At 42.5% G+C, this 26,144-nt stretch overlaps 1 protein-coding gene across 1 annotated transcript; it reads right to left on the bottom strand.

Moving 5' to 3' along the window:
* Positions 1–591: 591 nt before the first annotated feature.
* On the bottom strand, positions 592–19,260 carry LOC146173826 (uncharacterized). The gene is made up of 4 exons (XM_084584510.1): positions 18,892–19,260; positions 16,995–17,275; positions 7,723–7,889; positions 592–1,100 (listed from the first exon to the last, which is right to left on the bottom strand). The coding sequence occupies exons 1-4, from the start codon at positions 19,258–19,260 to the stop codon at positions 592–594; spliced, it is 1,326 nt and encodes a 441-aa protein (XP_084440636.1).
* Positions 19,261–26,144: the final 6,884 nt, after the last annotated feature.

Here is a 26,144-nt window from a genome sequence, read left to right as displayed (position 1 = left end):
AGTTACGCAACAAGATGTCCTGCAAAACTGGCCTGCAATAGTTCCGCTATACTGAGCCTCTGACACCAGATGAAACAATTGGTATTGCAAGAGCCAGGATCTTGTTCACATCACACTGGCACACCGGTTACCAGAAAACCATGTATTCGTCTAGACAGGTGAATGAGAATTTCGTTTATAGAAAGCTTTTTTCGAAGGCTCAGATAATGGATTTAGATTAACTGAAGATTTAAGATTTTACCGCATGAAAATGAGTTGCCTAAAAAGGTTCATACGCTGAACTCAGACTTCTTTGCTCCACATGCTCTCACTACAACAGGCAAGGCATACTTGCATCCCCGTTAGGCACCCAAGAACTGAACTAGGAACACTGTCATTCACCTTATCGTTGGGTAGGCACTTTCGCTGGCCAAACAGGAAGCTGGACTCTGAGCTCGACTTGATCATCGGGAACCGGTAGCAACACTGGTGCATTTCTTCATAGTGTAATTTCGAGTATCGCTCACTTTGACGGGGATCGCGGCAGCAGCCACCAGTCTTGACTGCTACACCCAAAGGGCAAGAGCCGCCGCGTCTGCCACCATCCCGGCATCACGTCTTCGGCGTCATTTTGTGTCTTGCCAGCCCGTGGCCATTTGGCTTGAAGGAGGCCACATCCACACCCATGGCGCCGCTGGATTCGAAACTGTCCGAAACGCGGCACAGCGAGCTGATGGCGCTCCACTTCCTCGACACGTACTGCTTCATCATGCGTCTGAAGATGCGGCTTCCCAGATTATAAAGGATGAAGTTGACGGCGAAGTTGGTGTAATAGAGCAGCATGAAGTATCGCTGCAACAGCAGCACGTGGTCTGGCACTGGCTGGTTGCTGATGGAGAGTACGAACACATGGATTCGCACCACGTAGCTGGGCAGGTTGAGTATGATGAACACGGTGCACACCAGGAACAGCATACGGGACACGCTGATCTGGCTCGGGTGCATCAGCAGCCGCTCGGGATGCTGGTGCTGCACTTGGGTGCTTCCATTGGCTGACACCGCTGTGGGGATGTGTCTGTTACTAGGCGTCGGTGAGCAGCCGCTGGAGGTGTTGCGGTTATCTGCGGGCGGGATACTGCAATTAGACACTCCATATTCAGAATAGTTATAAGGGCGACTGCCTCAAAATGTAAATACACAAATAATGAAATCTGGAGATAAGACATATTGAGTTCGTTTTCACCACACTGGGAGGGGAGCGGCCTGAAGGTTGTCTTTCCCCAAAAAAATAAACAGGCTCCTTGCTTCCGAACATCGGAATATTTTCCTCTTTTGTGTCTCTTGTGTCTCACATTTACCTCCCTTTGGCTGCTTGGTACAACGCATGGACAAGCTCTTGCAGTATAGAAGCACGAAACACGACATAATTTGTGATCATAGCAGAAGCGACGTCCGCAATGCCTAGCCACATCATGGAGACATCAATATAGTTCTTGCGAACATGAACCTGGTCTTGGACGTACTTATATCTATTTGACTGGAGCGTGAAAAGTGTGCTATAAATCACCATATGGCCCCCGTGGCAAGTTGTAGTCGTATTCTTCAAGTTTGGAGATCTGCTGCCTAAACCCACGTTCGAGGGAAGTAGGAACTGTCACATGGCTGGAACCTTGGTAACATGCAATTGCATAATTACATCAGTAAGCATAAATCAGCCTAAATCACCTCAGAAATATTTGCGGAATGAAGGTTCGAGACAATTTAGTCTGCGGCGAACATTTTCGGAGGCAATAGTGAGAATTTATACGCGTGAGATCAAGGTACATCACTGAGGCCAATACGTTTAGAACTCGAAAAGTTGTAATTTTTGTTTTATATTAAACATATATCAACTTTGTCTATGTCTATATTCAGTTAATTGTGCATGGTTTTATAATTCTAGAATGTAACTCTGGGGATAAGAAAAATGCTTCTACGCAGACTATGAAAGTGCTTCTTTTATGACCTTTTATGCTTCTTTTCTTCCCTAGCATAATGCGAATTCCATTATTTCGCAAGCTATGACAAACAGTTATATCTCGATCTTTCTATCGCGTTAAAAACGACACACACACAAAAACACAGATTCCAGCAGGATATTGCATCATCATGGCTGACGTGACGCGCATCGTCCATGTGAAACATCTTTCTGTAATCTCTTGTGTGTGGGCTTTCTTTAGGATAGTTTGAAGTTTTTTCGTGAGAAAAAAACAGCTAAATGTAGTCTTTGCAAATTTAGTTCAAAAAACAATTTTGCGCACCCTAATATTATAATTCACGTGACCACCTCACGACCCTTTATCTCAAACGGATAGAGCATATTGTTGCTATATTGCTCATTAGATAGCGCTGATAAGCGATCGTGACGCTGGACCTAAACTTACAATATCTACCTCCGACAAGACTGACTGGCAATCGCTTTTATGTGAAGGGCGGTGCACCCTTACATCTGTCACCTCAGTACTGAAGCAATATCTGGGCGACAAAGATTTCATGTGAAATTGGCTATTGGTTACGAAATTCTGAGTTTACATTATAGCATGTTTTAATTTACAGACTTCTTTTTTTAAGTGAAAGTTATGAAACGCTGTTCGGACTGAAAACTGTAGGTGTCAGAATAAGTTTTCAGCGGAAGCCTCACAGTACAGCCAGCGGTTCGCCAAGGGGATTTGTTTTTGCTTGCACTGCACGTTCATTTCTGACGGCGTTTATATAAAGTAATACTTCCGAAGAAGAAAAGTAAAAGATTCGAGGCGAGAAGATAGGGAATGAAATATTGTTTTCTTATCAATAACTGTGTGGATGGGGAACTTGAGATCCTGTGACCTGAAGAAGAAAACAAAAAGGCAGCTGAGTCAGAAAGCCAAAGAGTGCTAGGAAGGGATTAATCAGCACAAGAAGGGCATAGCGATTCCCGTTGGTGCTTTGGTCTCTATGGAATCATTAAGCCCTTCCACAAACAAGCGCCAGCTTCGAACCTCCTTCTTGAGCTGATTCATCATTTATCTCTGAAGGCTTGCCTCCCTGATTCTATAGCTTATTTGTTTTCTTCTTCAGGTCTGGGGGTCGCAGGTTTTGAGTGCAAGAAAAACAATTTCCAAAGAAGCATAACATTTTCCTTACCGCGTCGCCTCCTTTCATACCCCCGTTTCTCTTCGTAAGCATAAGCGCATTTATACACCGCCACCTATGACGGCGCCGTCCGTAAAAAACAAGTTCATTTGTCTTGAAGTTGTTTGTGGGTTGCGACTCGCCTTCAGCTCTTGTTCGAGCACCCATGACTCTGAGTAGCGATCTTTGTTTACTTGATTCGACCCAGATAAGAACTCAGTAATTTCTTTACAAAGGTCGGCTTCATTTATTATCAGGCTTTTTATGCTGCGCGCTTAGATAAAAATAATTGTCAATTGTACAAATGGGGCACAGGCTCTTGTACATGATACAAATAACAAAACTGATATACTGATGCGGAAATATCGTCTTCCTAAAGCAACCTATGTACGAGAAAGAAGGTTTGGTGAGAATACAGAGATGCACGCAGCTATTTTGCCGGCACTTTGTCCCTTTAGCACCGGTTTGTTGGCAGTTTCTAGGGCAAAAACTTCAGGCGTCAAAAAAGGCGCGCAAATGCGGACTTATCGCTTTTCAATGCGGGTAAATTGATACAAAGACTCGCATGTTGCAAAATGCCCCAGTCGTTAGTCGACAGTCAAAACATGAGTTAATGCAGGCCTAGGCGTTTAATGATGCGGCTAATACTCAATGTCTATGGCATGGGTGCCTATAGGGAACGTAAAAGCTTTCGCTCAGTCACAGTTGATTAAAAGTTAAGTACACCCTTTCGTATATATCTTTATTCATCTTTCGCCCCACGGAATGTTCTCTGAATGGGAGGTTTTTCAAAAATCGAAATATATTACTTCCTAGTGTCGATTAATCTATACTATTTTCATGAGGCGGAGTCAAAAATCGAGAAAATTAACATGTTACGTTTTACGCTAGGTTATTATTTAAATTGAAAAAAATCACACAAACTGAGGCGTTATTTTTGTTGTCCTCTAAAGGGATGGCCCCACACAAGGTTGATAGGCCGTCAACTGAGCTTCTGACAGATAAAGGAAGGATGTTTTGTGCACTGTAGAAAAGAGGGAGGCTCTGGTCCTGCAGAAAAGCAGTAATCAAATTAAAATTTTTCCTTTTTTTCTTGAACAAGTATTATCCGCTCTGTACTTGGCCATGTTTAATTACGCCCACACAAATGCAGAGCCCTTTCTTTAATAAACGAGCACCATATTTTGTATTTTAATCTGGCGAGAGAAACTTGGCTATGGGCCTCTACATCAGATCATTTATATTTTCTACGATATTAGCTTCGGCACAAAAGTACATGGCAATATGGGAATTACATTTAATTCATACTATGGTCGCAACAAACGCTAGTTTCTTGATGCAGAATCTGTTTTAGAGCCCCTGGACAAAGCTCAGCACTTACGCTCAATATCGTGGCCACCACGAGCTTCATAAATTTAGGTGAGCTTCGTAAATTTAGGTGGGGTAAACTTCGATTATCTATCAACGGTCGTGGAACGCATCGAATTTACAATTTGTCTTCTCTACATGCATGCCGGGATAATATGACAATCTGAATAATCTATTCGAACCTGAAGCCTATACATTAGTAACGAAACGATAGTTCTCCCTGGCGTAAGAACAGGCTGAAAAAATGCCCAGTATAGTATACATGCACTATCTAGCTAGATAAATACATCAATGTGTTGCTATATATTTGCTGCCTTACTTACACTGCGCTAGGTTAGCTTCTTTTTCTTGGTTTAATTTACAAATCTGATGCGCTTTGCACAGACGCTGACCATGTGACTGCTAATGGAGTGCAGACTTTGTCCTATGTTGACCTAATAGATACAATATAAAGAATACCACTGTTTGCCCTTATAAAGCACAACCTAAATGTTTTAATACAATTTCCGTGACACTGTGCTAGAAAAGCGACCTTTAATGGTTCGCAGGAAAGGTCTGGTAAGGAAACACTACATTCAGAACAGGTGGAAGCGACCTTTCAATATGAGTGATCTGAATTGTTCCAACTCCCCTGCACAGCCTATTCATGTGCATTTCTCTCGAATATTCATGCTAGGTGAAAAGTGATAATCAGGGCTCAACTGCTACCGTGATATGTCAAAGGGCCCATTAATTCCGCTTGCCTTTTATTAGCAGCCGGCAGATAGAAAGTAAACAGAAGAGAATGTTCCATTCAAGAATCTCGTCTATTTTACCAAGAATGGAATTAAAACGCAAAAGTAAAAATACCGTAAACTCATTTTTTAAGGACACTGCTCTGCTGCTGCCTACCTGCTGGTCTTCCTAAATTTGGCCTTTTAAGATTAAACTAACACGACTGAGTTTTCGCCGCACCAATGCGCCGGTTTAGCCAGTATTGAAGTAGGCTGCTGACCAAGAAAATAATTTAGAAAAGGAAGCCTACAGAAACACGCGAATTAGAATAGAACGACAAGCGAATAAAAATGTACCGAAAGCACATTACTTGTACTCTTTTCCACCAGAAATAGCAGACAATAAATCTTGTGGATAAGTGATAAACCAAGACATCTAACGCATTTAACACAGTCTATTTCCTTCGCAGGATAAGTGCCCCCTTTTAGCGGCAATACTTGTGGAAAAGAGTCATGAACTAGATGCCCCAATCTAAATAGGGTGCATTTGTTCACTTTGTTCGCACGCATCCATCTTTAATATGAACCGGGGTCAATTCTTGCCAAGTCTGAATTCGCGACAGAGAAATGCAGAATTCTTTCAATAGCTAGGCAGAGGGCGCAGAATTCACGAAGTCTGAATATTTATTTCCAGTGTAACCTGATACTGGAAAGCCTTTTTCACCACAGCCAACCAACCAGCGCTGATGAAAAATCAGCGCCCGTCCTGCTTTTTCGTGACCTCCGTCCACGTCTGTAGCGCTGTTTTTTCATGTCACCGTACCAACTCGCCCAGACGTCTCTTCTATTACGACTGACCGACCGACCGACCGACCGACCGACCGATCGACCAAACAACTAACCAAAAACAAACAAATTTATCGGTACTCATATTCTTGTTGTCACTTCGCCGGGGTGGCGCAGTGGTTACGACGCTCGACTACTGTTCCCAAGGTCGCGGGATCGAATCCCGGCCTCGGCGGCAGCTTTTCGGTGGAGGCGAAAAGCAAAGCGTCCGTGTGCTGTGCGATGTCAGTGCACGTTAAAGAACCCCAGGTGGTCAAAATTCCCGGAGTCCTCCACTACGGCGTCTCTCATAGCCTGAGTTGCTTTGGGACGTTAAACCCCACAAACCAACCAACCAACCTATTTATCATTAGGTTATAAAGAAAGTTCTTGCACTGAGCTTCTTGCTTATTTTCAACCCTTCTATTGTTATGCATGCCAACTACCCGTTACTTTTACAAACCTGTTTTTATTTATGCTATTTCCTTCGTACCGCTCGGTAGGCCACAACATGTGATTGTTGAACTGTTTTGTTGCGGAAGTTCTGTTCCTTAAACAATGAGTTGGGAATATCACATTGTTTTTACAATATAATTCTTTACCTTGTTGCCCTCTCTCTCGTAGAGCAGCCAAGAACACTCTTTTGTACTCTCGCAGTTGACGCCATTGCCTGCTCTTTTTATCATGCGGCTTTGGCGGTATGGTTATTTTTCATGGTAGGCTTATGAAATTCAAATACGCACTCAATCGAGAACGAGAAAAGGAAGAGCAATATATTAGAAATATTAGAAGATATATGTTTAGCCTAAGCTTGTCATTGCTATGACGCTCTTTCCTGCCTGCTTTGTAATGGAACAGAATTATCAAATATCTCAGACCTTCCTTTTCTTGAAACGGCGCAGGTGTTAGCACTTAGGTTACACCATGAAGATCAAGAACACTTAGCAAACAGCAGAAACTAATGATTCAGGCCTATCGATTTTATATTGTTTCGCGCTAATGTGTTTTACAATGCGCTCAAAACAGATCACTTCTACAAGCCGCTGCTAAAGGAAACGGGCCCTTAACGATGGTGAGCACGAATATATTGAATAGAAATGAATGCTGAGACGAGAGAACTACTGGTTAGCAAACTAAATAGGTTCTCTCACGAATTCTAAAAATTGTTCCAACTAAATGTTTTCACACTCCCGCAGTTTCGTTCACAGACCGAACGGAATTGACACTTCATTCCTTGTTTCGGTTGTACACGGCAACATTCGGCTCGAATCTTTCTCTGCCATTTCAGCCATATATTTTGATCGCACTGATCAATATCTGTACTGCGCTCAATATGTGTCCTGAAATTATCATCAGAGAATGCTTGTTCTATCTCTGAACAGTACTTTAACGACGAAAGGTAAATCAATATTTTGTACAATACCTTTGTGCTACTTGATTATGTAAAAGACTGTGAGAGGAAAAGTAAATAACTAAGTACATAAATATCCAAACTGCTTGTGAACACGTCATCATGGCACTATTAGCCTTTGTTCAAGATTCCATTTAAATATGAAGAAAAACATTGATATTAATCAGAACTGAAGGTTTCCAACATGTCCTAGTCAAGTACCTGAATTATATATCGAGGTTCTATTGTATCATTTCGACCGAGTGTAGGAAGAATGGAGTTGTGGAAACCGCTTACCCGGGTCGATAGCGGAGTCCATCTGAGCGCTGTTTGCCCGATGCAGTCTTCTTCTCGCGTTGAACAGGTACAGGGCACGACCAATCATGAAGTTCATGATGACAATAAGGATGAACGGCACGATGAGTGTCACCACTGTATCCATGATGTTCGTGTAGTGCAAAATTCTGGAAAAGCGGGAAAAAGAGAAAAAAAGAGGACGTTTAACTTCACCTTAGTATTGCTTTTCATTGACTTAAGAGTTCAATGTCCCAAATCTATTCGGGCTATGACAGAGGCCGTAGTGGAGAGCTCCGGAAATATCGGCCGCCTGTGGTTATTTAACTTTCACTTTCTGAGAATACTTTTATATTTTTTGTTAAATTGGATTTCTGGAAAAGAGAGGTTCGTTATTAATTTCAAAGTGGACACCAACACTTCTCATAAAGTGCATGTGTCATTAGATCGAATTCCTACGCAGTGTAGCCTCCGACCTAACTAAACGAGATGCTAAATGGGCAGCGAAATGGTATCACACTACACTGAACCCGGCATAAAATCTGGTTACGTCACGATGTTGATAGAAAAACACGTGCGTAATTTCTAGCACGCCGTTTTTCTCAAATTCGATTACGGTGATGGTAGCGGCTTTCCGGTCGAACAAGCTGGATAGACAGTACACGCGAGAGCACTTGAAAGCCAGCATTTTAAAATGCCGGTGCAGCGGTGGCGTAGCGGTACAACATCTGCCTCGCATGCAAGAGGGCCGGGGCTCAAATCCTGGTGCCGCGCAGTTCTCCACCAGATAAACAAAAAATCCGCCTGTCGATGGAATTGCATAAGCAGGCTTGGGGTGCGACCTGATGCCGGTGAACACCTCCGGCAACGCACCCCCTCACCAGAAGAGAAGTTGGCCACCCTGGTGCAGTAATTGGCCGCAACCTCTCATGATTATTTCCATAAAACCCCGGCCCTCCGTCTCCAGCGGCTGCAGAACAACTGACCACGGCGGCGGTCAGACCTGTGACGCAGCAGGGGGTGCTAAGAATTCCTGGTCCCGCTGGACAGGCCGCCATTGGAAACTGACCTTGACAACGTTTAACGCTAGAACCCTAGTTAGCGAAGCTAGTTTAGCAGTTCTGTTAGACGAACTAGAGGGTACGAAATGAGACATCATAGGGCTGAGTGAGGTTAGGAGGCCGAATGAGGCATATAGTGTACTGAAGAATGGGCATGTACTGTGTTATCGAGGTTTACCGAAGAGGCGACATTAAGTGTATAGCTGGCAATATAGATGAATTGTTCAGTAATAATATGAGCGTGGCAGGCATCGTAATTAGGCTTAATAAGCGGTATAAACTGAAGGTTGTACAGGCCTATGCACCTACATGTAGTTATGATGACCAGGCAGCTGAAAGCTTCTACGAAGATGTAGAATCGGCTATGCGAAAAGTAAAGACGCAGTGTACTGTACTAATGGGCGATTTCAATGCCAAGGTAGGGAAAAAGGAGGCAGGAGACCAGGCAGTAGGTGACTATAGATTTGGTTCTCGGAATAGCAGGGGGGAGTTACTAGTTGAGTTTGCAGAGCGCAATAACTTAAGAATCGTGAATACATTCTTCAGCGAACGAAAGAACCGGAAGTGGACATGGAAAAGTCCTAAAGGGGAGACTAAAAATGAAGTTGACTTCATGCTGTATTCAACCCCCGCAATTATGCAAGCTATAAAGGTATTCGGGAAAGTGCAATCCAGTCACCGAAGGAGGGTGAGATCCCGAATTAGCCTAAATGTGAAGAAGGAACGCTACAGATTAGTAACAAAGAAACCAATCAACGAATTAGTGGTGAGGGGGAGGGCAGAAGAGTTTAGGATCTCGCTACTGAATAGATATTCAGCTCTAACCGAGGATGGTGACATTGCCCTAGAAGCAATTCACATTAATCTCAGAAATACCCTTTCTGACTGCAGTGTAGAAGTAGGCGGTAGGATAGTTATAGAAGATAACGGTTAACTGTCTAAGGAGACGAAATATTTGATTAAGCAACGCCAGAGTATGAAAGCTTCTAATCCAACAGACCAGATCGAATTGGCCGAGATATCAAAGCTAATCAATAAGCGCAAGGTGGCCGATATAAGGAAATATAACATGGACAAAATTGAGCATGCTGTAAAAAACGGGGGAAGCCTTAAAGCGGTAAAGAAGAAATTGGGCATAGGCAAAAACCAGATGTATGCGATAAGGGACAAGGCGGGCAACGTCATCACTTATATGAACAAGATAATCAAAGTAGCCGAGGAGTTCTATACAGATTTCTACAGTAGCCAAAGTAGTCAGGACCGTAATGAGATTGGCGGTAGGGAAAAACAGTCAGATGTTCCACCAACGACGAAGGACGAGGTCAGGAAAACATTAGAAACTATGAAAAGGGGAAAACCAGCTGGAGAAGATCAGATAACTGCAAATATGTTGAAGGACGGGGGGAATGTCGTGCTAGAAAAACTGGCCACCCTGTACACGCAGTGCCTGGTGTCATCGACGGTACCGGAACCATGAACGAATGCAAACATTATCCTCATTCATACAAAAGGGGACTCTAAGGTCATTAAAAATTACAGACCAATGAGCTTACTATCTGTAACGTATTAAGGTAATCGCCAATAAAATCAGGACAACCTTAGACTACAATCAAGCAAAGGATAAAGCAGGTTTTCGGAAACAGTACTCTACTATCGATCATAACCATACCATCCACCAGGTGATAGAAAAATTCTCGGAATATAACCAGCCCTTATGCATAGCATTCATTGACTACGAAAAAGAATTTGACTAAGTTGAAACTTCGGCGGTGATGCAGGCATTGCGAAATCAGGGGTATACGAGCCGTACGGGAAAGTGCTGGAAGATATATGTAGTGGCTGCACAGCAACCATAGTTCTGAATAAAAAAAAAAGTAACAAAATTTCCATAAAGAAAGGAGTTACGCAAGGAGACAGTCTCCCCAGTACTATTCACAGCTTGCTTAGAGGAAGTATTGATAGACTTTGAATGGTATCAGTTAGGGATAAGGGTAGATGGAGAATACCTCAGTAATCTGCGTTTTGCTGATGACATTGCCTTGCTAAGAAACTCGGGAGATGGACTGCAACTAATGTTTGATGGCCTAGCCGGTAAACGTAGAAAGGTAGGCTTGAAAATCAATATACAGAAGACTAAGGTAATGTTCAACAGCCTCGGGAAGGAACAGCAGTTTAAATTAGGTAGCGAAGTACTGGAAGTAGTAGGCGAATATGTCTACTTTGGACAGGTAGTAACCGCAGATGCGGACCATGAAAAGGAAATAACAAAAAGAATACGATTGGGATGGAGCGCATTTTGAGAGCACTCGGAGATTATTACTAGCAGCTTACCGGTATCGCTGAAGAGGACAGTATACAGCAGTTGCATCTTACCTGTACTCACCTATGGTGCTGAATCGAGGAGGCTGACCAAGAGGGTTCTACTTAAGTTGAGGACTACCCAGAGGCAGTGTTGCCAAATGTCGGTGAGCAAAAGTAGCTAGATGGCCGCGTGAAAGTAGCTAAAAGTAGCTAAAAAATTTAGCAAGGAGCTAAAAGTAGCTAGATTTGTTCGCAAGAATTTTTACTTTATATTTTGGATGTATAACGCATTTATTGGCAGCTCTATTATTGTAAAAATTAAACACAGCTATCAAGACATGGTTTCCTGCAGGCGACTACGCATGACAAGTGCTAACTAACGAATGATAAACGTGCTCAGGTTTCGATTCCGATAATTTAGACAGACGTAGTTTTCGCAAAGCGTTAAGGCTTGCGCGCTAAGAAAAGACGAGCTGCGAATGCATCACTGCTCTGTAAATATGTAAAGAATGGACTTTTATCTACTTTTTGCGCGTACACAGAGGCCTATGAACGGAGAGTTATGAAATGTTTAATGACTGTCCAGGCGATATCTTCAGTGCGCGACTCGGCGTAACTCGGACCGATGGGCCTCTTGGCCTCTTTCATCCACTCAGCGCTGATCGCGCATGATCCGCAAAGAGAGTCCAATCAGACAGTCGATTCCAGGCGCCTTATGGTCGCCGCGCAGGGAACGTTGAGAGTTTAAGTAATAGGAATGCGTACACAAATGCACAATAGTGTACCGCGAGCACGACTTCGATGCTCGTCGGAGCCCCCGCGCTGCGCGATAGGCGACACCCGTCAGAAGCTGCGCCGCCGCATCAGCCGCATCGCCTCGCCTCTTTACTTTGCGAGCTATTTTTTTTTTCTCGCTGAGGCAGACATGGAGGAAACTCCTTGGAGGCAGAAGGGGCGGCATGTATGTAAGCGGCGCTTTGTATTGCATCCTCCTCTCAGTTTTCAAGTGTTTCCTTCTTTCTCGCAAGTAGAACACTATATCGCAAGTTTGTCTGGTTTGCGTCTTGTTTAAAAACTACCAGATGGCGCTATGTGCCTGACGTCAGTAATTTTCCGAAATGAAGCCAGATTTAGGCTAGATTTCACCAAAATAGCTAGATTTGCAGCTAGACTTTGAAGAAAGGAGCTAAAATAGCTACTCGTAGCTAAACTAACCTTCTTGGTAGCTAGTTGAGTCCAAAAGTAGCTAAATCTAGCTACAAAGTAGCTAAATTGGCAACACTGCCCAGGACTATGGAACGAAAAATGGTAGGCGTAACATTAAGCGATAGGAAGCGTGCAGAGTGGGCCAGAGAAATAACTCAAGGTACCGACATTCTAGCGGAAATTAAGAAGAAATGGACATGGGCAGGACATGTGCGAAGAGAGGATAACTGGTGGTCGCTTAGGGTAACAAACTAGATTCCAAGGGAAGGAAAGCGTAGCAGGGGGCGGCAGAAAGTTAGGTGGGCGAATTAGGTTAAGAAGTTCGCAGGGTGTCAAGTGGATGCAGCTAGCACAGAACCGTGTTAATTGGAGAAATATGGGAGAGGCCTTCGCCCTGCAGTGGCTGATGATGATGATTTAAAATGCTGAAGTGCCATATAAGGTCGCCCGCAGCCAAACCACAGACCTGACTGCCAAGCGAGGTGACCGTGCGTTTACGTATCGGTGCCGTTGTTCATTCGTTGAAAATTTCTGGACTGAGTTCTAGCGGAATTGTCGAAAATAAATTTCAGCCTCATGAGAACAGCGGTCTTCGTTGCTCGAGATGGCAGGGGCAAACACAGCGTCCACAAGCAGAGCGGATTGTTCAGGTAAGAACATGGTACGGTTATATTGAAACATATCGCGGCCATCCTTATTCATTTCAATGTGCATGTCCAATAATATGACGTTCACTATAAACAGCCTTGCAGTGCACTATATATAAACCTTCGCGTGGCTACTGTAAATTTTTGTCGCAGCCCTCACCTCGTATACAGGTGGCATGACGCATTTCTGGTAAACACGAAGCATTTCGCCGAATTCCTGCTCTGTCCATTCTCCTTTTCATCCGGGAGTTAACATTATATTGGCCGTGCTAGAGCTGAGAAAAAGCGCCATTTTAACCATCCTCGTCAGTGTTACATTGTGGTCCTCTTATAATACGCAACACCACACCTTTTACGGGAACAGCATGTGAAACTCTACACATGTCAAAACGACACTTCGTAGCTTCATGTCCACTGTTGATATGCTAATGTCTTCTCCTGTCGTGATGGCAACAATAGCGTAGAGGTCAGGAAATCAGCGAACGTGAAGCGTGTTTACTTGCGGTTGCGACATGCTGCCAGTTTGTGAGGTACTGCTTGCGACAATATTGCAGACATCATGCGAAGATAAAAACATTGCATGACATGCAATGTTTTTATGCAAATCCAAATCAAACGGAAAAAGTCACCGCCGAATTTTGTGTTGGATACAAACGTGTCATTCTGTTACCTAGACAATCCGCTCTAGTTTAGAAGTTTTTCTTGCCTCTGCCATCCCGAGATATGTAGAACACTGTATTATGTTTGGCGTTGCTCACTTTTGGCGACTGTTCGAACTGGCAACCAAGAAAACTTGAAAAGAAACGTTAAAGAGGAAACGCTACGTATACACCTGGCCGCCTCGTTTGGCAGTCCAGAGGCGTCGTTTCGCTGCCGACGCTTACAGATGGCGCTATAGAGCTCGAAAATGATTAAATTACCGTTTTCTGTTTTGGTCTGCACATTTCTTGTAGATGAAATTCAAACTTTCAGAAGTACAGTTTCTAAGCACACACAAAAGCCTTTTTAGAGCACTTGACTTAACACGCGGTACACTCCAGACAAGCTTCACTTTGTTACATTTCACAGAAGCAACAGAGGATGACAAAAATGATGTTACAAAACAATTATGTTCCTATAGGTAAAAACTGGACATAAGTTATAATTTTAAAAAATGCTTAAATTTCAGTAATCCGTACCGTACAATATGAAACAACTTAGGTTTTAAATTGTCTTGTACCAGAGAACATACGCAATGTAAATATTTTTGTTATCATTCTGTTTGAATCATGCCGGAAGAGACTTGCATCAAGCCCAGTAATTCAAAAAAGCAATTTTTTTTTCTATTTATTTTGTCCTTTTAATATTTCATTATAAAATACTAATATTTATGGGCTTTAAGCGACTATTTCTTCAACATTTCGTGCAAGACATTAATCCTTACTTTAAGCCTCCATCATTTAAATCGGCTCTTCATCGCCCTTGCCGCTGAAGTGTTACCGTTGCGTTCCATAGCACTACTTGCAGTCAAAAGATACCAGGAGCATGCTTCCTTTTTATATTCTAAAGTATAACACTACAATACACTAAAATATGAGTATTGTTTACTACATCGGTTCCGCAAGCTACACAAATATATTCTTCTTGTTCATATTTGTTTATATTTTACTTGGTTCTAAGACAACATCATATGCAGCTTCAAAAATAAGAGCGTTGCCTTTTTCTTAGGACGCTGGTCAATACAATTTTTTAGGAGCGCAGTTACTTAATTACTTAATTGGTACGGTTTATTGAATAGTTTTGAATAACAAGCTAGTGAATTGACCGGCCATGCTCGGAAGGCTTGCAATTTCCTGCGGGTGAAACAATAAATGCATCAAAAACAGAAGAAACATGAAACAGAAAACTGCGCTCCTAACAAGAAGTGCTCTCTGCTGCATGCTTTATTGGCTTCATTTCCATGTTTCTCGCTTCGGAGATTGTATTTCTTGGCACATTCAAGCTGAACAGGCCTTAGAAAGCAGTTTTTTTTTTTTTTGCGTAACTTAAAGCGACCACGGCGCTTGGAAATAAAATATAATATATTGTGTTTGATTTTTTGCTAGCGAAATGAATGGTATAGAAAATGGCTTATATGGTCGAGTACAGCAAAATTTGTGAAGGGTTTATCATCAGAATGAGGGGTGTTTCTCCCTCTGAGATGCTCTTTAATGAAGCTAATTTCTGACAATGGGGCAGAGTACCTATTCAAATAGCAGTATTTTCACGTTCAATGATTTTCAATTTGCAGCAGGAATACACTGCATCCGGTGTAATATTTTTTTATAGCCCTATACACTGAAATTGTCCGAACGTGAATTTTTAAAATAAAACCATATAATACATTTCGGCTTAAAGCCGCTTTTATAAGGCATGAGTGTTTTAAAATGCTGAATGCCAACTGCCCCAATGGAGAGAATTTTGTCACCGACACCTGTTGGGGTCGACGGATGATCCCCAAAGAAAGCATTGTAACACCTTCTCTCTGGACACTGAAGCGGCTAGTGCGGCGATTGCATACTCAGCAGATGCCTTTGAGGCAAATGCCTATTAACAGCAAAATAGGCCCCGGGAGATTCAATTTTTCTAACCTCTATATTAGTGGTAACTTGAGCAATTTCATTAGTGAGCCGGCATTGCATGCTTTTTATAATGATAGCTCTCCAGCTTAGAAATTGTTGTTATAATGGACACAGTACATTGTATGAACGTTTTCAAGGATTATTACGTTACAAACAACAATCAGCTTTCTTTTCGCAACGTTTACAGTGGGTAGATAATTAGCGGATGACTTCAAGCACGTAAACAGTGGGCGCTAGGTTATACCCCAGTAACCAAGGTAAAAAATAACGGTTAGCTTCACGTGCTTTGATATTAAAAACTCTAAAGTTAACTGTAAGGCAATCACTAACGAAACAAAAAGAATACACCAGCGAAATGCACTAACATTGAGAGAAAGTGTGAACAAAAAAAATGATGGCGACAACAGCATGAAACGATGCAAGGACAAATGCGTGAAATATAGAGGTACACTACTATGGGGGGGGGGGGGGGGGGCATTGCATGTTCTAAGCTACAGTGTCTAAGGCGTTCCTTCATTGTAATTTCTTGTTACTTTGTAAACACATGGAGTCAAGAAAAGGAGTTTGTGCCGCAGCCCACTTATTTTGAAGGAAGTACATCATTCTTGATATTCTGAATTGTATGCCAGGACTTAACACAAGACAAAGCTTCCGGCAACAGAAGTTCTCAGAACGAAGCCTTCACGGCTTTTGTTTACTCGAGAGAGCTCTGCGATATCTGCTGTGGCCTCAAAGATACCGGAATATTTTTTCATAAGCATTCTAGTAACTGTTGTAGTAAACGAGCGAACGGAAGAGTCTGGGAGCAGAGAGGACTGATTTTTGCACTATTAAAACACACACTAGGGCAAAACATTTTTCCAATATCAGCGAAAACCAATATTGTTTCAATTATGAGTGCTATTTAAATTTAATTGGTACTCGCTACTCACCACTGCTGCCGGTGATGTAGCCAAGTGGCGTTAAGTAACGATAGAAAGTACGGCACTGGTTGAATAATGACACTTATGCAGCATGATTTGTTCTTAAGGAAAAAGTTATGCACTATATGGGCAACAGGCTGGACATTATTGTTTCTAGCCTTCGCTACAGCGAGATGGTGGTACGCACCTAATTAGCAATGCCCACCGTTTAGTTTTGCATGTGCACGCTTAAAGATAAACATAGTTAATCATTTTATCTCCCACTATTGGAGCTTGCAAGGCAAAAGGTGCGCACTGTACGTCATAATAGTGCCCGTTACATGTAGATGTGGTCAACGTAGAGGCACCAGTGGTGTCTACTCGTTAAAATCAACATTGTCTGTGAGTGTGTCGATGTTCCCGGCGGTTGCATCTCACCCATGGGGCTTCTTTCAGCACTGACCTTACGAAAATATATGTTCCAAATGCAACGAAACGTTTCCAACATACAGTCTCAGGCATCACCAAGTGCATTTCCTTAGCAGGCGGACAACTCACTGTTCGAACTCCTGTCTGTGGTGACACACTGAAGCGCCGTCTTCCTCGACGATTACATCTGTGAGCAGAAGGAGGTAGGCATTGAGCAGAAGAGAAGCGGCGGCAGTGGCTGCCACGGTGACCCTGGCCCGACAGCGGGTGCCCAATTGAAGCCGCCAAAGAGGGCACTGGACTGCGAAGCAGCGCTCCGCCGTGAATGTCACAGTCAGCCACACGGACCAGAAGCTGAACGCTGATGACAGGTACAGAATTCCCTGGCACATTCCGTGTTTATTCAGCATCTGCACACAAATAAATCCACGGACAAGAAGCGTGGGCTTACCACTGTACTGAAAAAGGTGCGCCTCCTCACAATAAGGTCTGAAGTCTCCTTTAAGCTTTTTGGACGGTTTGAAAACCGCGTAATGCAGAAGCGAACGCAACCACAGCTTCTGTACTTTAAGGAACAGTAGTTATTCCTATAAGGTATACAAATGTGGAGCATGACGAGCAGTACCTACCCTAAGTGGCACAAGGTCTGAAGAGAGAGAGAGAAAACTTTATTTCAAAAAGAAAAAGAAAAGAGAAAGGAAAAAAGAAAAAAAAAGGGGGGGGGGGGCAGTGAGGGGAGTCTGAAAGTCATAAGCTTTACTGGGAGCCCTTTTTGCCATGTTTATAACACAACTACATATTCCCAATAGAACAACTGCAGGCGTAATCGGCTATTGAGTATCTATGATGTGAAGATGTCTACAGTCTGGCAACGTTGGCTTGTGTATGATGTCGAATATGAGCTCCTAGCAGTTTTGAAGTGCAAGTTTATGGTAGCTGTTTAGCACCTTGTTCTGGATGTGCGCTACAGCTACCGTCGTGATAGCACACCTAAGAGTAAATCGCATTGACAGTGAGAAAAAATAAAGGTTCGCAAAGTAATTCTTCTTTATTTTCCAGATTTCTGAAATAGATTAATTTAAGAGATACTTTTTATTTTCCTCACCAAAAGAAGGAAACAAACCCAAATACCAAGCAATGTTAATATGAGCGACACCAACAACTTTACCTTTTCCATAATTGGATTAGCAACGTCGGGAAGTTATTCGGCGGTTATTGCAGAAGGTTTCCCTTGAGTGTCTTGGTACCACTTCAGCACTTTTGTGAACCAATATTTTTTCATGCAAATAGGAAGTAACGTAAGCATAATAATTGTAGCCTGAATAATGCAACTAATATTTGGTAAAAGAACTCTCGTATGGTTGGCGTGACAGCTTTTGGCCTATAATCACAGCCACAAGTTAAATAATGTTGCCTGAGCAAAGCAAAAGTCATTCTGACGTTCTTCACTGGTCAGATAATACCTCCACAAGTCGTACCGGTTATCAACCATTTTGATACCGCTATGCAAAGCTCAGGTGACGAAAGTGCTTTTGAATAAGCTGTCAGGAATAGCGTAAAACTCATTTTGCTTATTTAATTTTTCAACAGATAATAACTTTGTGGGGTTCACTTCCTTGTCCCTGTGGCTGAAAACAAATGTCCATAGTGGTGCGATAATCGCAACCTGAAATGTTTGCGATCATATTTTCGGCTCAGTATGAAACATTACTTGCTGAGCGACTAGATATTTACAAGAGCATATATGGTGTGCTCAAAGTTCAGTGGGAGCGCGGTCCGAATTTTGAGAGTGCCTTCATTATTTAAAATAAAGAGCGCAACATAGGCAAGCACGGCAGAGAAAACCCACAAGGACGACCAGTGGCTTAACGACTCGCCTATGCATTGGTTCAAATTGGTATCAACTAGAATTTTTTGTTCCGCAGTAGCGTTCTGATTAGCGTGAATTCTCAAATTATAGCATAGAATCTTTTTTAGTTTCTCTGTTTACTCTTAAAATAGAACCCAAATATTTTGGCTTGCTTACTTTGACGCCTTGTTTGTCAAGCCAGACGAAGGCCATTAGAAAGAGGTAGCCAAAGTCGGATAGCGCCAAGGTTCCCAGATAGAAGCTCGACGCTCGTACTTTCAGCCTGGTGAACAGGAATGTGACGAAGGAGAGACCATTTCCAACCAGTCCGAGCACGATAAGCAGAGGGATGAAGAAGGTGTACAGGTAGCCAAGCACTGCCACGGCCCGCTGGAAGTTTTCTGAGAACTCCTCTTCAAATATGGCATCTTCAGGCCAACCTTCGTCGGGACGCAGATGGACGTCTGCATCGGTGAGGTTGTACTCTACGGTCGCCGCAATCGAGGACGGGGATAATATCACCATTCCGTTTCTTTCGTCGGTCATCCGGAAAGGACCAGGTCTCAAGTCCTGGTGGCCAGGTATTGAACCGACGACTTTTTTTTTTATCAGCTTCTGTAAGCACTGCACAAACATATGGAATTGTGTTTAGTGACGATTACTGTTACTACAAAAAATGCTTTCCTAATCTACAAATAAGTCGGAACGTATAAACGTATAACAAAACGAAACGTACAACGCAACATATAAAACAACGCGCGTAAATACAACAAGCTTATTTCATTTATAAAATAAATTTCCCTTAACTTCAACACTACCAGATTTTAGCGCAGCTCGAGAGTAAAAGCCTGATTATCACTGATCGATGATGTGCATACAGGATTTAAATATTTGAATCAGGTGATGCTAATGTATTTTATTTTTAAGCACGTTACAGTTAAAGAAAAAACATTCTATAATCGAGCTGCATGTCACAAAATCACTTCATGCTTATTCCGTCTCCTTTTTTTGCTATCTTCATTTATTTCTTCGGCGCAGTTTCTCGCGTTTAAACATAACCAAACAATTTTGGAAACCTTGTTCGGACGCTTTCTAGTTTTACACAAGCCCTCTTGCCATGCATTATTGATGAACCAAGAAAGCCAAGTATAAATCTCCCGTCAAACGTCTTTACGTACTAGAATGAATGCCACGTGTCTGCGTCCGAGGGAATCCGTTTAAGGTTTTAAGCGCTGAAGTTTAACTAGTAAACATACAATCTTCAATAAAATAACTTAAGAGCTTTATCAGGGTCTCGGCCCATTTTGGATTCTACGTTATGTCAAAATGCCTCCTCTATTTGTCGCAGGATCTGACAGCTGCACTTTTTGCAACAGGAGCGGCTGTACTTTATTCTGAAGCAACCTATGTTTTGCAATTTAAATTGCATCGCCTAAGGCAAAGTGTTATTCCAATATCAATGGGCTCTTTTATTGGAACGCACATTCGCCTCTTAATAGCTCCTATCTTCTCCAACGTTATCATGCCGGGTATTGGTTAGCGAGCGCTTCTCTTTGCCGCACACAAGGACGGTTATATGCTTTTCTTATGGTAAGATCGGCTTGACCATGCGCGATGTCGGATTGGTATGCTCTAAAACTAAGGCATACATTTGGGCCTTGCGCAACGCGAAGTAAAATTGCGCGGCTTTTGTATGAATAGGGCTTCTACCCTGCTCTTTCCACATGGCAATATTCTGTGTATATAACAGCATGCATCTTGTGAGTGAGAGTTGCGAGGGCATGTTTACAGCGGCCAAGCAAAGTAACCAATCTAAACCAAACACTTCCATGCAAAGAACACGCTTTGCATCGATATGTTGGTTATAACTGTAGATAAAACAAACAAGCCCTTCACATTCGCAGTGAAGTGGTTAGGCCGTTAGGCAGCTGAATCTAAGAACGTGGTTGTGACACCCGACGGCAGCTGTAGGTTGTTCGGCAGCGGCAAAAAAAAAAAAAGCGCACTTGAACTGTTTAATGTGAATGAGTGTTAAATAACACTATATTACGGAAGATGCTGAAGCCCTGCACCACGGCGTTCCTTAGCCTCAGCAGCGTTGTCAAGTAACTATTAATTAAGAGAGAAAAATTGGTGTAGGACCTAATTACACCGAATTATTGCACGTTATTACAGCATAGTAAAAGGCACAGGAGCTAGCAAAGGTAAAACGAGCGACGAAAAAGATGTACACAGAAACGCTGAGAGAGATCGAGCTCTTCCTAATATTAGAGCAGTGTAAGTAAACATACAATTTAAATTAAAGTAGCAAGGAAGCATTCTGAGCAATAATTTAGTCCTAATATTTTAATGAATGTGCAAATGTGTTTTCACGTTTTAGATTGAAAGAAATACGCATTGTCGTGGATGTAGCGAACTGAAGTAGCTTCTGTTACGTCTGATGCCAACAAATGCGCGAGATCTCGTTGCCTTCACTACTAATGAAGTCTGTCACACTAGACAGCGATATAATATCATTTTTTCTATGTTTGTTACTGCTAAGCATTCCGAAAAACAAATGTTTAGTTGTTTCGTTTATTGAGAATATCGGCGTCATTGTAGGGTGGACATGCAAAATCAATAAAAGGGGTGAATCTAACGATATCATTTGATGCGTACGTATCTTCAAAATAGAACGCCGAGTCCTTGGATCACAGCACAGAAGGTGATCAATCCTGCACTTCCTGCCTTTCGCAAACTGAATTATTTTTAGAAACAATTCAACATGTCCGAAAACATATTTAGCTGTTTGCAAGGATGTTTATTAGAAGCCAAGAGCAGCTCGTCAGAGTTAATATCTGAAATCTATAAATGTCTTGTTATTAAGATAATTGTTACCACGAATACTCTGAACTAAATGTCTGGTTGGAATACTGCTGTGTTAACTATGATAGTCTTTTACTGCACCTCTTCAAGATGCCAACTAAAATATAGCTCATTATGGGATCCGTCTTGCCTACACTTAGTGCGACTGTTGCGACCAAGGTGAACGCCACCAGTTGAAGCATCTCAACCGAAGTGTTCATAAACACAGAATGCATATGCTACAGGATATCGACCGCAAAGGGTAGTAGGAGTTCTCACTACGCAGTCCCTCATTCCCATCCAGATCTGTAGCCTTGATATCACTCTTTTTATGCTCTGGACAAAAAATAAATTACTCATCCTCTATTGCTCAGAAGCATGGAGAGCAAATACACAGCCTTGGTATGAGTGAATTCTGCAATTCGACCTGCCATGACCAAATCAAAAATGGTCGACTTTGTTTGTAGGGCTTACCATCCCGCAACGACTCGCGCTATGTAAGACGCCGAGCGGTGGATTACAGAACATTCGGCCCCCCGGGAGTTCTATAACGTGCACTGACATTTTCCAGCACGTGGGCGCCTTTAATTATTTCCACCTTCATTGAAAATCTGCCGCTGCAGTCACGATTCAATCCCGAATACTTAGGGTGTGTTGTAGAGTACCCTAACTGCTTCACCACCATGGCGGAACTAATAGGGTTGGTGAAAACTCACAAAAGATGTATTAGTTACGAAATACATGATCAATGATAAGATTTACTGGCCAGCACACGTTTGAATAAACTAAGTGCCATATTATTTGTATTTGCACGTGCGCTCTTCTCCCAACCAATAATATTTTTTTGTTTTAAAATCTTTGAGTGGACCATTAACCTTTAAGTTATTATTCGGAATTCAATTATTGCTTCAGCGATTTACTTCTCACCAAGATAGAAGAAAAGCTTAACAGAAATTTTAAATGTTTAGTGGTGCTGAAAAAAAAATAAGATTTTCATCTTTGTACCGAATCAAGAATTCGGTTAATGTGTGCATGACGTGCCTCAGGGGGGTCATAGCCTACTTATATCACAGACGTACGGTAGCACGTCTATTTACATAACCTAGTACAGATTACAAAACCAGAGAAGAATGTGAAGACTGACTCCGTGGTACCGACAACGACTAGGGTGTTAAAAGATTCCCTGCAATCTTAAGCAGACTGACCGTATTGGAGCAAACTTTTCTTTCAATTAACAAGGATCCTCACTGATATTTTAAATGCGCAAGTGGAGTTATCGATTCTATTTAGCAAATCGAATGATGTATATACAAATGGTTACAATTCCTTCACACAATATTCATCTTTGTGGGCATATCATGCAACAAAAGTCCCAAGGATAGATATTAGAAAATGGGCTCATGGCTCTCAAGCAGTAATACGTCTCTTCATGGCTAACGGACAACAGGGGGTTCTAGGGGATGATAGCCTCGACGACCTGGCCTAGTGCACGAAAAAAAATACAGGATTAAAAAAGTGCTAAGTGCGTGCTTCCCTGTGTTCGTGTTATTGAATTTTTACATTAGTTGGCGAAATTATTGAAAGGCATCAGTAAGAACTGTCTAATCTAAAGTACATGAAACATTCTCAGTAAAGCGACCTTGATCATTTCCTAAAAGGCAGCTTACGGTTCACACGCTATACGTATTATGAGACTCTGTGAAGGCAAATAGATTTTTCAAAGGACTAGGAGCAGCGCTAAAATTAAAAGCTGTATCTGAATCAGTGCAGAAGTGCAGCTCCCAGCTTCGTTTATGGACAACGCCAATACCGTCTTTGTAGAAAGCCGTAACTTATTTCCGGCTGCCCTTAGTGCACAAGCATTAATGGCATATACGAGGCTGGTCATTTCCTAAAATGCAGCTTACGTTTTTCACGCTATACGTATAATGAGACTCTGTGAAGACAAATAGATTTTTCAAAGGACTAGAAGCAGCGCTAAAATTAAAAGCTGTATAAATCAGTGCAAAAGTGCAGCTCCCAGCTTCGTTTATGGACAACGCCAATACCGTCTTTGTAGAAAGCAGTAACTTATTTCCGGCGGCCCTTAGTGCACAAGCATTAATGGCATATACGAGGCTGTTCGGCACTGTGAAGGCGTGCATACTGAAAGCAGAGACCGGTATAACATAAAACGTCTTTATTAAAATAAAAAACCAACAATGTAACTACAAGAATAATGAACTCATAAGCTCGTTATTCACTATTACAATGCCCACGGGAGAAGTTTATGCAACTTTCACACCAAAATAGCTTCTCTTTCGAATAAAGAAGCTGCCCTTTATTTTCCCCATGAGTTATATTCGCGGCTGAGATATGGCGAAAACCACCAGCGAGCTTAGCTCTCCCGCCTGGGTCGTTCATTTCATGGCACGCATTATTGGCAATATCAAGTTGTTAGACAACGACCGGCAATGGGTTAGACAAAGCTGCTCTATAGCAGTTACTAATACCCTGCACTGGCATAATTTGCCTTCTGCTTCTTTGTACATGCAAAATGATCCTAAACCTATTTCTCTTTCATACCTCAGCAATGATAAGTTCGAATACTAACGCCATATTAATTCTCTGATTGTCTCTGCAAACATCGGGGGTCTCATTAAAGGTCTAATGAAGAAAATAAAAAAGAAGCACAGATACTTTGATCTTCCATTATTCACTTCTAAAATCCAGAGAACCTCATCGATTACCCTAGTGCGAAATTATAGCAGCGTTCAGGCTTACGGCCCGCAGATACTGGAAACAAAAAATTCTGTCTATATAATATACGGGATCCGTTATAACTCTTATGTTCAAGATCGACCAGTATGAAAGTAGTTGGAGCTATCATATTGACACGACCGTTGTGTGGCGTAGGCCTCCGTTTCTGGAGTGAAGCAGCCCTAGGCTTGGAAAAATGTTTAGAGTTATAAATCAACACAGTTACGTTTACGAAAACAAAACTTTATTACAAAAACAATTTTCATCCACGCGAGGACTCGAACCACTATACTGCAGTGCCCCGCCGGCTTTTCTTTATTTCCTGCTTTACCACGAGTACAGCGTAAGTAGCAGAGAAAAGACGGACGTGCGATCTTTTGGACGACAACCCAGACGAAAATATTTCAGAGCAGCATGTAATAAAACAGGCTCAGCCGTTTGGGGGGCTCAGACTAAGCTGTTTACGCCTCTCGCATATATGTTAACCTTCAAGCATGGAGGGATGAATTCATTGGGCCAAAAACTGTACAATGCACTGAAATTCATCCTTATTCAGTGAAATGGCGTTCTTTCTACCTTTTTCACCTTTGTTCTCGATTGAAAAAAATTGTCATCCTCTATAAAGCGAAGAGCATCTAAACATGCTCAATATTTTCCGCAGCTCTCAGCAGGTGCCATGAATTTGCCGCACATATATTACGTATTGATTTTAGAGGTTAGCTCTTTGGCGCCCTTTCTTGGATTTCGCGGCGTCGTCGGCCTCGTGATCAGTTCCGCCCCTCTTTGAACCCCCAGTTCGAGCCGGCACTTGAGCAACGAAGTAACCGCAGTCTCACAGGAAGAAAGGGGGGGGGGGGTATACTCAGCGGCGAACGATGGGGGCTGGAGCGCGCGCCGCAACCGAAGCACACGAGGAAAAAAGGGGGGAGTCAGCTCTAGCAGCGAATGACTGATGCCGCTGACGCCGCTGGTGAGTCAAGACAACGCGCTGCGTAGCACGCCGTCGCCGCCATGCAGAAAAAGGTACAGCCCCCCCCCCCCCCCTCAAGAAATTGTTCGGTAAACAGCCTTGCTACATTTAATTTTTGACTGCTCTTTTGGCTTGGCAGTTATAAAAAGCAGTGCATTCGTCATAGTTACTTCGTGCACTACGTCGTCAGGTATTCAGCTGTCAGTGCATAATTCGATGGCGAGCGATGGGCTTCATTTATGCTTGAATATACTTTTCATTTTGGCTATAAAAGGCCATGTTCTTCCTTGCCCTTTTGCCTTGCAAATTCTTCAGCCGGACATGTGAGGATGCACAGCGGGCTAGTGGCAGTGATTGGGGCTTATATAAAACTTAAAGTGACACCTAACAAGCATTGCGATTGGCCTATTTAGTAACTCCGTACTTGCTACTTGATACCAAGGATACACTTCGCCTGTCTAATGGCATCGTGTTTGTAGAAATCTGCCCGTATGCCACATATACTACGACAAACGTTGTACTGGATATGTTTTGATGCTTTTCCTCATCGCTGGCATAACTACGAAACACATATTATCGCTGCTCTTTGAGCTCTAAATCTGAACGTCGCATGGTCCAGTGTGAATAGAAAACGACCACGCGCACGACGAGACCCTAAGTAGGATTGTATGGCCTCATTGGGTACGGAACGAGATCATAGGCACCTTCTCATGGCTTTCTTTACTCATCTTTGTGCGCGTGCTTGAACAGTGTTAATTTGTCATCGAAAAATACAATTGTGCATCTGATGTTCACGGGTCGTGCACAAGGTTCACGGGTGGTACCAATCTTATCTCACCATCCTATATTAGGAGATACTCATTTCCTCTCAAAACTA

This window comes from Amblyomma maculatum, chromosome 11, assembly GCF_055883805.1.
Source record: "Amblyomma maculatum isolate TAMU_Amacu chromosome 11, ASM5588380v1, whole genome shotgun sequence".
NCBI classification, from domain to species: domain Eukaryota; kingdom Metazoa; phylum Arthropoda; class Arachnida; order Ixodida; family Ixodidae; genus Amblyomma; species Amblyomma maculatum.
Note: the sequence above shows the minus strand (reverse complement) of the source record. Positions and strands in the feature narration are given on the sequence as shown.

Excerpts from the sequence above, each read along its gene's own strand:
- LOC146173826 (XM_084584510.1), bottom strand. The coding sequence starts at position 19,260 with ATGACCGACGAAAGAAACGGAATGGTGATATTATCCCCGTCCTCGATT. Across the intron at positions 7,890-16,994 it reads CACAGACAGGAGTTCGAACA|AATTTTGCACTACACGAACA; the intron begins GTGAGTTGTCCG and ends CCGCTTTTCCAG. Across the intron at positions 1,101-7,722 it reads GGACTCCGCTATCGACCCGG|ATAACCGCAACACCTCCAGC; the intron begins GTAAGCGGTTTC and ends TCCCGCCCGCAG.